The 15744-nt window shown below is 39.3% G+C and overlaps 1 protein-coding gene across 5 annotated transcripts in view; it reads left to right on the plus strand.

Moving 5' to 3' along the window:
• Positions 1 to 15744, plus strand: part of aopep (aminopeptidase O (putative)) — a 345719-nt gene that overhangs the window by 280133 nt on the left and 49842 nt on the right. The window contains exon 14 of one of the 5 annotated variants that reach the window (XM_060838390.1): positions 9519 to 9683. The exons of the other annotated variants lie outside the window; for them this stretch is intronic. Within the exon in view, the coding sequence (XP_060694373.1) occupies positions 9519 to 9584 (66 nt within the window). The 3' untranslated portion in view covers positions 9585 to 9683. Of the gene's footprint in view, positions 1 to 9518; positions 9684 to 15744 lie in introns of those variants that run through there. 5 annotated transcript variants of the gene reach the window in all.

The raw sequence follows: 15744 nt of genomic DNA on the forward strand, positions 1-15744 counted from the left end.
CCTCGTCCTTTTCCCATCTCATATCATTAGTTCCAATGTGTACAACAACCATCTGCTGGTCTGCCTCCCGTTTGAGAATATTCTGCACCTTCCCTGAGATATCCTTGATCCTGGCACCAGGGTGGCAACACACCATTCTGATGTCTCATTGTTGGCCCCAGGAACATCTCTCTGTCCCTCTGACTGGAGAGTCCCCCACTACAAAAGATTGCTTAGAACCTGACATACCCTTGTTACATTTGAGCCAGTCTTGGTACCAGAAACCTGGTTGTCAGTGCTGAAAGTCCATTACCACCTACATTTTCCAAACAGCATACTTGTTTGAAATGAGGATAGCCAAAGAAGCCATTTGCATTACCTGCCTACCCCTCCTAACCTTCCTGGAGATACCTGTATACCTGACTGTAGCAGTGGTTTTCTCCCTTTCTGAAACTGCCATCCATTACACCCCTTGGCTCCTATAAATTCCTTATTACCTCTAACTGCCTCTCCAACAGATCCATGTGATCTAGTAGAATTCACAACAAACCACATTTCCTGCAGATGTAATCATCAGGAACGTTGAAATTCTCCCTAACCTTCCACATTTGACAGGAGGAGCACATTATTCTACTAAATGCCATCTTTGCATCGTAACAATATACAGACCTAGAAAATGGCACAGTCCTACCGCTCTAAAAACACTGCAGTAAGATAACTGTGTTTACATTATTAAAGTTTAATCAAGAGATCAACCTCAATCAACATATAATAAAAAACTTACTCTACTCACTATTGTAGATTTATAAAAGAAAGTTAGATTTTAAAAACTAGCCACTTAGCTGCTCCCCTGCTGTGAACACATCCCCCCCTCCTTCCAAGAGGTTTCTCCAAGATTAGCTGTGAATTTCAGTGGTGGTTTATTTTTCTTTTGAGTTCTGTCTAATGTCCAGAGATTGAACTGGATTTAGCTTGTTGCTAAACTGCAGAAGCAGTGAGCAGTGAAGGTTCACTGCTTGGTCACACAGCTATGCAGGTTTCCTTCTACATTTTGTTTTACCTCCCATGTGGTATAAGCTCCCCCTCTCTTCCTCCTTTTTTAAAATTGCTGTTGTTTTTGATCTTTTTTCCCTAATTTTCAAAACAATGCAACAGTTTGTAAAACAGTAATTACTGCTCCAAAAATCCAAGGAATCAATTCCAGCTCTAAAAAAGAGAATCTCTTACAGCAGCAGTTTGTTCATGTCCTCCATCTTGGTTTACCCAGAATCCTCCATTGTAAAATGTTCATGGTTCTACATCTGTGCAATTTGCTTATTCTTTTTGTGTAGTTACCCAATCTAATGTATGAAATATGCTTAATTTTTGAAATGTGTCAATTCATAGCACCAATTACTTCTGTTGTTTAAACATTGATTTTTAATTAGCTCCACCTTTTGAGAATGTGATAAATATTTTTCACACTCTCCTGAGTTAGAAATATTTTATAAAAAAGTTTTCAGTTGTACTCAAGTGGCCGATAGTATAGTTACTATCTAATGTAGCTGAAATGGGAGTGAAGGGGGTTATTTCAATTTTGAAATTGATACATGCTATTCCCCTGCAATATCTTTTTATGTAACTGACAGGGAGTTAATTCACTAGCAAATTTTGCTTTGCTTCATTTCAAGTGTGTCAACCAGCCGCTGACCTATTTAGTTGAAGGTTTTTCTGTTGTAGTTTGAGCACTGCATTATGTATTAATCCACTTCCATAACGTCTGATCCACTTTAATTCCTTGTCTGAAGAAAAAGTTTTGAAAAGGGAAGAATCAAAATCTGATTGAAGATTTGTAGCTCGGGTATCCGTTGTTGTGGTTCTGCTCGCCGAGCTGGAAGTTTTTGCTGCAAACGTTTCGTTCCCTGGCTAGGGAACATCATCAGTGCTGTTGGAGCCTCGTGTGAAGCGCTGCTTTGATGTTTCTTCCGGTATTTATATTGGTTTGTTCTTGCCGCTTCCGGGTGTCAGTTTCAGCTGCAGTGATTTGTGTGTGGGGTCCAGGTCGATGTGTCTGTTGATGAATGTTCTTGCCGTTTCCGGGTGTCAGTTTCAGCTGTAGTGGTTTGTATATGGTGTCCAGGTCAATGTGTCTGTTGATGGAGTTTGCGGATGAATGCCATGCTTCTAGGAATTCTCTGGCTGTTCTCTGTCTGGCTTGTCCTATGATAGTGGTGTTTTCCCAGCTGCATCAGGACACTATTCAAAAGGGCCACAACACACTGCAGTACACCAGAACTGCGAAAAGAGGAAGAGGAACATCTATACAAGGTATTCGCCAAAAACGGATACCCACGCAACTTTATCACCAGATGCCTAAGAGATGGAACGAGGACATGCCACAACCAAAAGGACTAGCCACTCTACCATACGTCAGGAGCGTCTCAGAACTGACAGCCAGACTACTGCGACCCTTAGGACTCATAACAGCACACAAGCCAACATCCACGCTCAGACAACAACTCACTAGAACAAAGGACCCAATGCCCAGCATGAGCCAAACTAACGTAGTTTACAAAATACCATGCAAGGACTGCACAAAACACTATATAGGACAAACAGGAAGACAGCTAACAATCCGCATCCATGAACATCAGCTAGCCACAAAACGACACGACCAGCTATCTCTAGTAGCCATACACTCAGACAACCAGCAACATGAATTTGACTGGGAAAACACCACTATCATAGGACAAGCCAGACAGAGAACAGCCAGAGAATTCCTAGAAGCATGGCATTCATCCGCAAACTCCATCAACAGACACATTGACCTGGACACCATATACAAACCACTACAGCTGAAACTGACACCCGGAAACAGCAAGAACATCCATCAACAGACACATCGACCTGGACCCCACACACAAATCACTGCAGCTGAAACTGACAGCCGGAAGCAGCAAGAACAAACCAATATAAATACCGGAAGAAACATCAAAGCAGCGCTTCACACGAGGCTCCAACAGCACTGATGATGTTCCCTAGCCAGGGAACGAAACGTTTGCAGCAAAAACTTCCAGCTCGGCGAGCAGAACCACAACAAGGGAAGAATCAAAAAGGTTGATTGGTAAAACATGAGATTATTAACATTAAAGGATTTTTCAGTTCATGATACTATTCTTGTACTGGCCTGTTTAAAAATTACTCCTCATAGATTGCGGAGTATAAGTTAACTTTTGAAGTTTCAGTACATTCTTCCAAAAATGATCATCAGGTTACATGGCGAGTATAAAATATGTTCAACAAAACAAAAAAAAAGCAAATGGTTCGAATCCTGAGGAGATGGTGAATGTGGGTACAATTACAATGACAGTGTTTAAAAGACTTTTGGTTAAGTACATGAATAGGAAAGTTTGGAGGGATAAGGGGCAGAATCAGGCAGGTGGGAATAGTTTAGTTTGGGATTATGTTTGGCATGAACTAGTTGGACTGAAAGGTCTGTTTCCATGCTGTATGACTAATTGCTTGGACTCCTCTCAATTGCGAGACACTGAAAACTATAGGCCACTTGGATGGAAAGGTGGTAAAGCCAAGCTACTGTTTTTGGAAGGGGCAGGGGTAATATATTTTATTTGATAAGTTCAGCTGTTCTAGTGCTTTGCATTTTGTACCAAAAGAAAGTAAATCTTTTCCTCTGCACATACCAAAGGAAATGAGAAATGTACTGAAATATCAGATTTTGTGGTGAACTTGAAGCTTTTTCCTCCTCCTCTATTATCTACTGATAGAAAAACAATATAGGAGACCATTGATCTTGATTTGATCAATTGACATGCATGTGACTCCATTAAAAACTGGTGGTTCTGCTTTCAAATTGATTGAAAACATACATGTTCAATCCACTTAAAAATTATCCATTTATTAATATAACTTCAGAGGTTCTTTTCCAATTCCAATTGCCTTTAAGGTACTTAGTGTCCACAAGATTCCCTGCCTCAAATTTCAACAACTACCAAGATCCCTGCTAATCTGCCTCTGGTTGCAGCAGGCCACTGAGGTAAAATGCGTACATACCACCCATTGAGCATAGTCCTCTGTATACTTTTACAGTTCACATATATAGTGGTGAGGCAAATATTAATTACCAGGATGGAAAATTTAACTGAGGTTTTATTGTAATTTCTCGATATGGTTTCAATAAATGACATCTTTTAAATTTGTACTTCATCTTTTTTCATTTAACTATAATGTTCTATGATGGTTATTCATGATATAATTCTACTCATACAGTCAAATGGCATTTCAACATTTTTAACATGTGGTATAATCCAGGTAAACCTGAGGAAATTTATTAGCAGGAAAGTGGCATAAGGGGATTGATTTATTTTATTAATCACAGTAAAAAGATTGTATGTCCAGAAAATATTAGCTTCTGAAAATAAGCAGAGAATTGTGATGTACAGTTTACTGGTGCCAACTCGTAAAATATTCAAGTTATGCTGCCGATAATGAAAATAATTTGTGTGCAATCAGCACTAAATAATCCACACTTAACAGTGTGACATCAAGGGTCCTAGCAAAACTGGAGTCAATAGGATTTGGGTGATGGTGGGGGGTGCGGTGGGAGGAGCTCTCTACTGGTTGGTGTCAAACCTGCCACAAAGGAAGATGGTTGTGGTGGTTGCAAGTCAGTCATGTCAGCTCCAGGACATCTCCATGGGTGCACTAGGTCCAGCCATCTTCACCTGCTTCATCAATTATCTTCTCCCTGTTATGAGGTCAGAAGAGGGATGTTCACCAATGATTGCACAATGATCAGCACAATTCATGTTTTCTTAGATATTGAAGCTACCCATGTTCAAATGCGGCAAGTCTCGGACAGTATCCAGGCTTGAACTGAATAGTGGCACGCAAAATTTATGTCACACAAATGCCAGGTAATGATCATCTCAAGGAAGTGACAATCTAGCCACCAGTCCTTGACATTCAATTGCATTACCATCATAGAATCCCCATGATCTTCATCCTGGCAATTACTATTTTCAGAAACTCAAGTGGACCATCGGGATAAATACATTGGCTACAAGGGCAGGTTAGAGGCTAAGATACTGTAGTGAATAACATGACTCCTGAGTGCTCAAAGTATGGCCATCCTGTACAGGGCTCAAGTAAAGGGTGCAAGTCCATACTTGTCTCGATGAATGTAGCTCCAACAGCACTAAGGAAGCTTGATAACGTCCAGGAAAAAACAGCCCACTTGATTATCACAACTGCAAGCACCCACTTATTCCACCACTACTATTCAGTAGTATTGTGTACCACTTAAAAAATGGACTGCAGATATTCACCTTAAAAGATTCCTGCATCCTTCAAAAGCCACAACCAGTATCTTCCAGAAAGTCAAGCAGCAGATACATGGGAACATCACCACCTGCAAGCCATTCACCATCCTGATTGGAAAATATATTATTTTTCCCTTAGTGCTATTGAGTCCAATTCCTGGAATTTTGATTCCACTTCCAGCAGCATTGTGAGTCAAAAACACAAACCGCTTGTGAAATTTAGCGGTGACTATTGCCGAACTGAGACAAAATGGTAATTATTCTGCAAACTAAGTGGATGAGGGAGAAGGAGGTGAGTGGATAGGTGGAGACAGATCCCGGAGTGAGCGGGATATGAAAGCATAGGAGGATGAGGAGAATATTGATTGTAGACCTGCATAGAAGAGAAGCTGAATAAATGATAATGAGAGCTAAGAGTCGGAGCAAAGTGGTAGGCTGTACCAAAAGCAATCTGTCATGTGAAATTAGGGCTAAAAATTTATGAGAATGGGTTCAATGTGCTGAGAGCAACCCATGCCATGACAGGACCAGAGTGTGGGCATGAGTAAAATACATGGAAGGAGTCAGGCTGAAAGTTAGAGTCCTAGAGGTCAGAGGACCCCCAAATGGAAAATGAAATGCTATTCTTCCAGCTTGTGCTGAGGCTCATTTCATTAGCCTGTGACCGAAATGTTAATGTGGGAACACTGGTGGTGTGTTGAACTGGCAAGCAGTTGAAAACTCAGGGTTATTTTTACAGACGTGGCTTGGGTCTTCTGTACTGCGAACAGTAATTAAAGTTGACGAGATTGAATGAATTGCCGATAAAATTGCTGCTTCATCTGTAAGGTATATCTGTGGCCTTGGATCGTGGGAAGTGAGGAGGGAGAAAGAAAATGGACAGGTGTTACATTTTCTGCGGTTAGATGGGAATGTGCTATATGGATATGGGGAGGTATTGGGAATGGAGAAGAAGTGGACTGGAGTGTCCCAGAGCGAAGAGCCCCGGGGGAATGCTGACAAAGGAGACAAGGAGATTACAGAACATAGAACATTGCAATGCAGTACAGGCCCTTTGGCCCTCACTGTTGCGCTGACCTGTGAAACCAATCTGAAGTCCATCTAACCTGCACTATTCCATTCTTGTCCATATGCCTATCCAATGGCCATTTAAATGCCCCAAACGTTGGCAAGTCTACGATGTTGCAGGCAGTGCATTCCAAGTCCCTATTACTACTCTGAGTAAAGAAACTATTTCTGACATCTGTCCTATATCTGTCAACCCTCAATTTAAAGCTATGTCTCCTCATGCTAGCCATCTCCATCTGAGGAAAAAGGCTCTCACTGTTCAACCTATCTAAACCTCTAATCATCTTGTGTCTCTCAAGTGGGATGGTGGCCTGGCAGCAGTCGCTAAATTGTCTGTTTCCATTATCAGGCTACCTCATGGTTCCACCACTCATCAGAAGAGCCTCGACTTTTGCTTTCACTCCTGGGATTGGAGTATCTTTCCTGGAGTCAAATTTCATCCCAATGATTTTCACATAGAAGTTAACAGTTTTTAACTTTTTTTTAGCTCCTGATCTGCAGTTTATTCAATTCTGAGATTATTCTAGAATAAAAGGAATGCTGAGGTTTTGCTTACATGACTAGTTGTGAGATTCAATTGTTTAATTTAATTGAGGTGTAACTGTGTAATATTGAGTGCCCCATTATAAAAATGACATTCAATCCATTGAGAGTTTACAATATAGAATAACCAGATAAGCATGAGAGGCTGGGCTATTTCAACAGGACCAGAGAAGGCTGAGGTAAAATAATAGAGACATGACACAAGGCAGCAATTGATACATTGTGGTATCAAGTAGCCCTATCAAAACTGGAGTCAACGGAGAAGCTCAGTGGCACCCAAGACAGGCATCAAAGTAGCCTGTTTGATTGGCACCCAACTAACGTCAGGAGAAAGTGAGGACTGCAGATCAGAGTCGAGAGTGTGGTGCTGGAAAAGCACAGCCAGTCAGGCAGCATCTGAGGAGCAGGAAAATTGACGTTTCGGGCATAAGCCTTGATGATGGGTTTATGCCTGAAATGTAGATTCTCCTGCTCCTCAGATGCTACCTGACTGGCTGTGCTTTTCCAGCACCACACCCATCTAATGCCTTCAACATGTACTCTTTCCACCACTAACACATAGTGACAGTAGTGTGTACCATTGATAGATGCAATGCAATGACTCATCAAGGCTTCTCTAATAACATTTTCCAAACTCACAACCTTTACCACCTAGAAACTCGTATATAGGAACACCTACAACCACCCTTCCAATCATACACCACACTAGAATTATATTGCCATTCCTTTGTTGTCGCTGGGTCAAAAATCTGAGAACTTTGTCTCTGACAGCAGTGTGGGTGCATTTACTCCACATAAAGTGCTGCGTTTCAAGAAGGCGGCTCACCATCACCTTGTCAAGGGCAATTAGGAGTGTACAGTTACTAGCTGCTGATGGTCACATCCTATGAATGAATAAAATAAATTATTGTTAAATTCAATTAAATAATTGATTAATCAATCAAATAATAATTCTTGCAGTCGAATTTGGTTTCCCTTCATATAAGCCACCAAAAGTACTAGTTTGAATTTCAGCATCCATTTAGTTTGTCAAGTTGATATCCCATCCATTTTCTTCATCTTTTATAAATCATAAATGTTCTGCGTAGCACGTAAAATATATAACGCATCATTTCTTTAAGGTTTCTTTGGCTATATCATCAAATCTAAAGACTCCACCACCTGAATGCAATCCCCTTCTAGTCACCCAATTCCTGACTTGGACATACATCACTAAGTCATTGGGTCAAAATTTTATAACATTACATCTTGCAATATTACTGGAATATCTTTACCACGCTAACTGCAGCAGATTAAGAAGAAAGCTCGACATCATCACAGAATGGTCATAAAATATCATCCTTGCTAGCATTTCCAATGTCCCAGTATTGAATAAATGAATGCCTTTCCTTTCTGTAATGTGTTAGTCAACAGACATGCGAATTACCACTTGGGTTCTCTGATATTTTGTCATATCTTCATGCGCAAAATTTATAGAAAGACAAGTGAAATAAACTTTTGCAAAGTGCTTCTGTAAATTTATTTGCATTTTTCTTCAAGTTAATGTGTATATCTTGTTTTTGCTATAAAAGATTAAAAGATTTGATTTCATTTCCAGCATAGTAAATATTTGGAGCTAAGTTGACCCTTGGGCAAATTTACAGCTTGAAATTCCTTTCCTTTCAGAAAGCACGTTAAAATCCGTAAATCTGTTTGGTTGAATCATGCTGATGCTTTCTTGTGTGTTTGACAGAAAACTTATGACCCAGAAGCATGTTAAATTAAGACTGTCTATTGTGTAAAGAGTTCGAGCCAGCTTAGGCAATAACCTTATGAACAGCAGATGAAAGGAAGTGTTGTAGCTTTGCAAGTGACATTTCACCAGCAAAATTCTGAATTGCATTGTGGGATTTCATTTGAATGACTTCTGTAATTTGAAAGGTCAGATTACTTTCTCAGTTTCTGTCTACACTGCATTGAAGTGCTGCCAGCTGCAGGTTCCATATTAGGATTATTAAATTATTTACTAACTTTATCTGCATGTAATGCATACACTTTCAAGTATAGCACACTATTCAGAGTAATCTACTTGCACTAAAAAGGACTTACTGAAGGATTTAAGAAACATTTGGAAAGAATCATGACTTGTGAATGAGAAAGGAAGAGTGCAGTTGTAAATTGAAGTAACATATATGTTGCAATCATTTGTCTGATTTTAAACCATGAAGATGAAAGGAAATGTCATCAGGGAGGAAGTATGCATCATTTAGGCAGTGATCCCCGTGTGATAGTGGCGTAATAATAGAAATTGCCCTGTAGTCAGTCAGTTCCTACTGCACTAGTTTACACATATTTCTGCTCAGAGATTGCCTTCAATGCCTTCATTGAAGCGTGGGCTCAAGCAACCTGAATGTTCAGCATACCAGCTGTACTACCATAGTTCTGTGATTTGTCCCTTCAATTTGGGTGCAGTTATAGATGCTCAGATGCAAATCCATTATGTTTTATGGTAGAAGAAGGTCAGTCATGATCTCCTTATGCAACATTTGTCTGTGTAAACCGTCGTTCGGGTTTTCTGTGGTAATTCTAATGTTCAAATTGATGAATAGTCTTACAATGCTTTTGTTTCAGGATATTAAAGTCACGATTACTCAAGCTTGTTCTTGTGGCAGCTGCAGTGAAGCTTCAAATGTGTGAGAACTGAAGGAGAGTTTTATGCATCACAGTGCTATGCACAGCCCCGTGACTGAAATGTAATTTAACTCACTGCTTCTTCCATTATGCTGTGATGTTTTAGATACGGTTTCATTGCTTCAAAATCAAAGGTTAATCTTATTCGAATGTTCTTTTGAAGTCTTGAACTAGCCGTGTTCTTTTTTTTTCCGGCAATCATTTCATTAGTAAAAGCTCTGAATCTGAATTTTCAGTGATGTGTGAGAACAAAGCATTATAAAGATCATTGTATTTATCTACCATTCTTTGAATAAAAATAAATATTTGAAATATTTTGGACACAAAACTTTATTGTCCTGATATCAAATTTATCAGTTGAATAAATCTGGATGTGACTGAATTACATTTTGTTTGTCAGAGATATAATGGAATTTTCTTCCAAATGCATTGTCTAGAAGCTACGCATTAATATAGTCCCTTTAAAATATATTTATTTTACCTGATTTTTTTTGAACCTTAACAGATTTTGTAACATTTGCAGCTTTTGTAGTGCCTCAAGTATTTGAATATGGGACTCATCAATTAATGGAATGTGAACATGAATTTAGTTTTAAAAATTTGCTTGGACAATAAATCTTTGGTGAAGGTACTAAGATGTAGTTAAAGGTAACTTTGAAAAATATCTTAATGCCTGGTGTTTTTGGGCAATGGAAATAAAATACATTAGAAGAAATGTTCACTTTATTTGGACTTTTATTTACTGAGTCTGCCATAAATTACAAACATCAGTGAAGGTCTCCTGCATCATTAATTTAAAAAAGATTATTAATGAGGAAGTTGACATGTGTACTGACTAAAAGTGCAGAAAATGTGTTGCTAGAAAAGCTCAGCAGGTCAGGCAGCATCCAAGGAGCAGGAGAATCGATGTTTCGGGCATGAGCCTTTCTTCAGGAATTCTCCTTGGATGCTGCCTGAGCTGCTGCGCTTTTCCAACAACACATTTTCAGCTCTGATCTCCAGCATCTTCAGTCCTCACTTTCTCCCTGACTAAAAGTGCAGCATGACAAAAAACTGTAATGTGAAAGCGCAAGAGCTTGGTTATACTTGAACCATATTTATGATGGTTTAATGCATCTGAATATTGATTCATTTTCAATGGAATGGTTGTTTGTCAAATAATCAATACTTGCTTGTAGATTTTTGTAGTGGGATTATTTTCACGAATGTTCCAACTTAGTTAATGAGCTTAATGTTTAGTTTGTATAAGACCTTAGTAAACATCCTCCATTTAGTCTTAGATCACTATCTTCCACAGAGAAAAATAAAACAAGCAAAATATTGCCTCTAAGAGATTCTTTTTAATGTGATACTTCTTTTGTGTGTGTATATATATTGTATATATGAAGCTTCATTCTGAACTGGTTCAAATGTTCAGAGCAATTGCATTCAAATTTTGACCAAAATTGCAGAAAGTTACCAATTTTTTTTGTTTTGGCCATTGTGAATTCTTTTACTTTCAGATTTGACCCAAAGAGGTGCAAAATGATTTTTTATGTTCCTTTGGTCTGTCCTACTTTCTGATATTTTTCAAATCTATCATGGATTCTTATCACAGGCCAAAATCTCTAAGGCCTATTTGAGCAGTCTCTTAATGATGTATTCCATTTAACACATGAAAATCTCTCAGCAATTGAGCCTTTTAAGTGAATTCAGTCTGACGAAAAGGATGTTGAAGGTCAGTTTTTCTGATACAAAGCACCATACGGTTTGGATCATAAGATACCCTTAACGCTGTTCGGTATTGGTTTCCATTGTCCTTGAATGGCGTCTTTGTGTAGCCAGTGACCATGGAGTGTGCCTTGAGCTGTTGATGCCTGATTCCAACATGGAGGTTCTTCAGAGTAAATGATGAGCTTTGATTGTCAGCCACCTGCTCTGACATCCATGTCGGGTTTTCTCAATGTTTGGTCGGTTTGCAGCATCTGGTAAGATAGAATTTGGTGTTTAACAAGCGGTAGCTCTAAATTGGCAACTCACAACTGCCTAGTGAGAAACTGTTCATGCAGATTATCAAAAGATGGAGTGAAGTGCTGTCAACATTGGAATCACCCTCGCTGGACTTTTTGACCTATTCTGCCTGAGCTGCTAAGGGGTCTGTAAGATTTCACTTGAAGTTTTTTTTCTGAGGATCATGAGTCTTTTAAACTCCCCAGAGAGCAGTGACAGTGGAGGCAATGCCTTTGAATACTCATAAAATGGATGTACACAGATTCTTGACTAACAAAGAACTCGAAAGTAGGGGTGGGGTTTGTGCCTGCATGTGTAGAAGAAAACTGGAGTTGAAGCCACAGTTCGAAAATCCATAATCTTGTTGAATGGCAGAGCTGGCTCAATGGGGGCCTTCTACACCTAAATCATACCAGGAAATTGCATAATGTGATGATGCTGTCCTGTTTGTTTTTGAAGAGAGATTTTAAGGCAGAGCTGACTACTGAACACCACTTGAGTAAACAGCTTGAGATGCCTTGATTTTTTTAATGCAGCCTGAATGTGTCTGATCAGCTCTCTCAGTTCAGGATTTCTGAGTAGCATCAGAAGCTGTTGGGATCTCATAAGAGTTGGAAGCTTTAATGAATGGCTCCTGGCTGCTGCTACTCTGTGAATTTTCTCTGGATGTTCTTTTCCTCCTGAATGTAAGAACGACCTCTGAGAATCTGTGTGAATTTTCCTTTTTGCCAAGGGGTGTGTTTATGGCATGTTACTATATTGGAACAGTTAATTATAGTAATAGTTACTGTATCTTTTATTCTGTTAAGTTTTCCAATACAGCTAAGTTATTCTAAATTCCTTTCTTTGGTTGTATTTTAACTACAGTGTTTAAATAAATTGTTTTGCTTAACATTAAATAATTTGACCAGTGACATTGCATCAGGAACTGACACTTTACATTTGCCTTTAAAATAAGAAAAAGTTAGGGTCCGGGTTACCTTCTTAAAATATTTTGACGGGGGTCTGATCTGCACCATAATGATGATTGCCTTCACAAGTCATTGGTATAATAAACATTTTGTGAACTTTAATTTGCAGAAGCAGCTGGTATAAATTTGGTTCAACTTGCTATTTTCATTGCTATTGTTGTTGTTGTTGTCATTCTCCAACCATATACTTGGGGAATATGGTTTTTCACAGTCTATAAAAATGACAAGTTTTTTTCTTATATACTAGTTGTTCCCTAGAATTTCTTTAATACTTGCAGTGCTTGTAATTCATTTCCTCTAACTGTCATTATATTTCTGTGCATCTTCAGTAATTCTAGAAAAATTCTTTCAGAGGCATAGAGATGTACAGCATGGAAACAGACCCTTCGGTCCATTCCGTCCATGCTGACCAGATATCCCAACCCAATCTAGTCCCACCTGCCAGCACCCGGTCCATATCCCTCCAAACCTTCTATTCATATGGCCATCCAGATGCCTTTTCAATGTTACAATTGTACTAGCCTCCTCCACTTCCTTTGGCAGCTCATTCCATACATGTACCACCCTCTGCATGAAAAAGTTGCCCCTTAGTCTCTTTTATATCTTTCCCCTCTCACCCTAAAGCTATACCCTCTAGTTCTGGACTCCCCCACCCCAGGGAAAAGATTTTGTCTATTTATCCTATCCATGTCCCTCATAATTTTGTAAACCTCAATAAGGTCACCCCTCAGCCTCCGACGTTCCAGGGAAAACAGCGCCAGCCAGTTCAGCCTCTCCCTCTAGCTCCTCCAACCCTGGCAACACCTTTGTAAATCTTTTCTGAACCCTTTCAAGTTTCACAACATCTTTCCGATAGGAGGGAGACCAGAATTGCACACAATATTCCAACAGTGGCCTAACCAATGTCCTGTACAGCTGCAACATGACCTCCCAACTCCTGTACTCAATACTCTGACCAATAAAGGAAAGCATACCAAACACCTTTTTCACCATCCTATCTACCTGCGATTCCACTTTCAAGGAGCTATGAACCTGCACTCCAAGGTCCTTATAAAAGATTATTTATGTCTTTGAGTCTTCGCCTTTCTCTGAATCCACTTAGTATATGCAAACATTAGTAGGGAGTGTTGAATAACGTAGGGATTTATAAGTATCCAAAATAAAATATTAGTGCAATTAGAGAACATAGCACCTGATATAAATAGACCCAAAACAAAAACTAAGCATTTGGTTACTGCTGTAAAAATTCAATAATAATTATTTTTTTCCATTGTTCTGAATTTGCCATAGAACCTGCTGAAAGGTTAGCATATCAAACTATCTTGAAAATGTTAAACTATAGATATATCAGTTGTGAAAGATGCATAAATGCCCTTAATAAGCTTTAAGATTCCTCAAAAAGGCCATCATTGATGATATACTGCTGTCACAAAATGGTCTCACACATGCTGAAGCCAGAGACAGATTTAGGATCACGTGGTCAAACCGATGGAAGTATAAGAGGATTGAGATGAAGATGTTTGCTGTTTTACACACCACATTGTTTAAATAATGAATGGACCAGTTTTTCTAACAGATGCAATTGATCTTTGGCTCTTAGAGGAACAAACTTGGGAATTTTGTGAGAAATAGCGATAAGAGACTATTTGAGTGAATCACGTGTTTTGAAGGGGTTTGGTCTTTAATTATGTCTCTAATTATTGAATTATTTAATGAGATGGATGAGATTGAGTACATTTATAAAAGAATTAGAAACTGCAGTTGTGAAGTATTTAAATAGTTACTAGTATTTGAGATACATTTTGCAGGTGGGAGCCTGTAATATAAATAGCAGGAGGAGGCCATCCAGACCCTCAAACCTGCTTCTACTAACTTAAAAGCATGCAGTGTTACAGTCAAAGAATGTCCTTTGCAGAAACGTTATAGCAGGGAGTTTTCCAAGCACAAAGGAAACCTTGACGTTGTACATGTTACATGAAATGCCAGCTATTTCCCAGTTCAATTTGTATGTCAAGCAGTTGGGTGTTCCTGTACACTGTACCATCTGATCAAATCATTTTATAAAACAGCATAAAAGAAAAATAGAACGTAAATCAAGTAATAAAGTGGGAGCATATATTACTTGAGTTATGTAGACAAGTAGGATATTTGTCTAAAAGAATGACATTTGTTCTTTAAGTTGAGATGAACCAGAAATGCAACTTAAGGGAACAACGTCCTTTTATCCCACTTTCCTATAATATGGGAGTAAGGAGCTTTTCATATTAGAAAGGAAAAAGATGCATGAGCTAATGATCCAATACTTGCCATTCAGAAACCCAGCTGATATTATGAATTAATTTTTAAAAATTTATAATTTCTTTGACTACAAATTCTCAAACAGTGCAAGACTTTGCTTTGTGGGTAGGACTTTGTTATGGAACAGACCAAACCCCCTCAAAATATATTAATAAGATAGCTGTGGGGCAATCCAAGATGGCGGCAATCTGATAGGTCTGCTGTTCTGGGGTTCCACATCAAAATCCAAGTAAGGTGGCTTTTTAACCCACCCCCCCTCGCTAGTCATTCATAAGAAAAGTTCGTAAAATAACATATAAAGTGCCTAAAACCTTTTAAATTTGGATCCTGACAATCTGGGAATAGGATGAAGTCTAATAAAGGAAAAGGAACCAAAGGATCGCAGTAAGCAGGGCACTTCCCTTTAGTGTAGGAGGCACCCTCAGCCACGGTCCTGACTCCCGCAGCGGTGCCGTTGAACCTGTTGGACCAGCAGAATCTAGTCTTGGAGTTTGATGGATCTGAACAATGGAAGACCAGGCTCGGACTCTGTTGGATCAGGTTGACGACATTGAGAATCGAGGTCAAAGGAAGAACTTATGAATTATCGGGCTCCTGGAGCGTGAGGAAGGTAAGAACGGGTTTAACATGCTGGAACAGTGGCTCCTGCAGCTCTGGGGCTGGAGGTTGAGTCGGACCAGATTGTGATGTGCAAGTCTGGGTCGGATCAGCTCCCCTGCCCAGTTCTAGCATGACTCTAGGGTTATAAAGAGAAGCACCTGATAACGGAAGCCTTCAGACTATTGGGAAGAGATTCGCAGGATCTAAATTAGAGTGGTGTGGAAAAGCACAGCAGGTCAGGCAGCATCTGAGGAGCAGGAAAATCGACGTTTGGGGCAAAAGCCCTTCATCAGGAATGGACTTTTTTT

Source organism: Hemiscyllium ocellatum, chromosome 2, assembly GCF_020745735.1.
Source record: "Hemiscyllium ocellatum isolate sHemOce1 chromosome 2, sHemOce1.pat.X.cur, whole genome shotgun sequence".
Lineage (NCBI taxonomy): Eukaryota > Metazoa > Chordata > Chondrichthyes > Orectolobiformes > Hemiscylliidae > Hemiscyllium > Hemiscyllium ocellatum.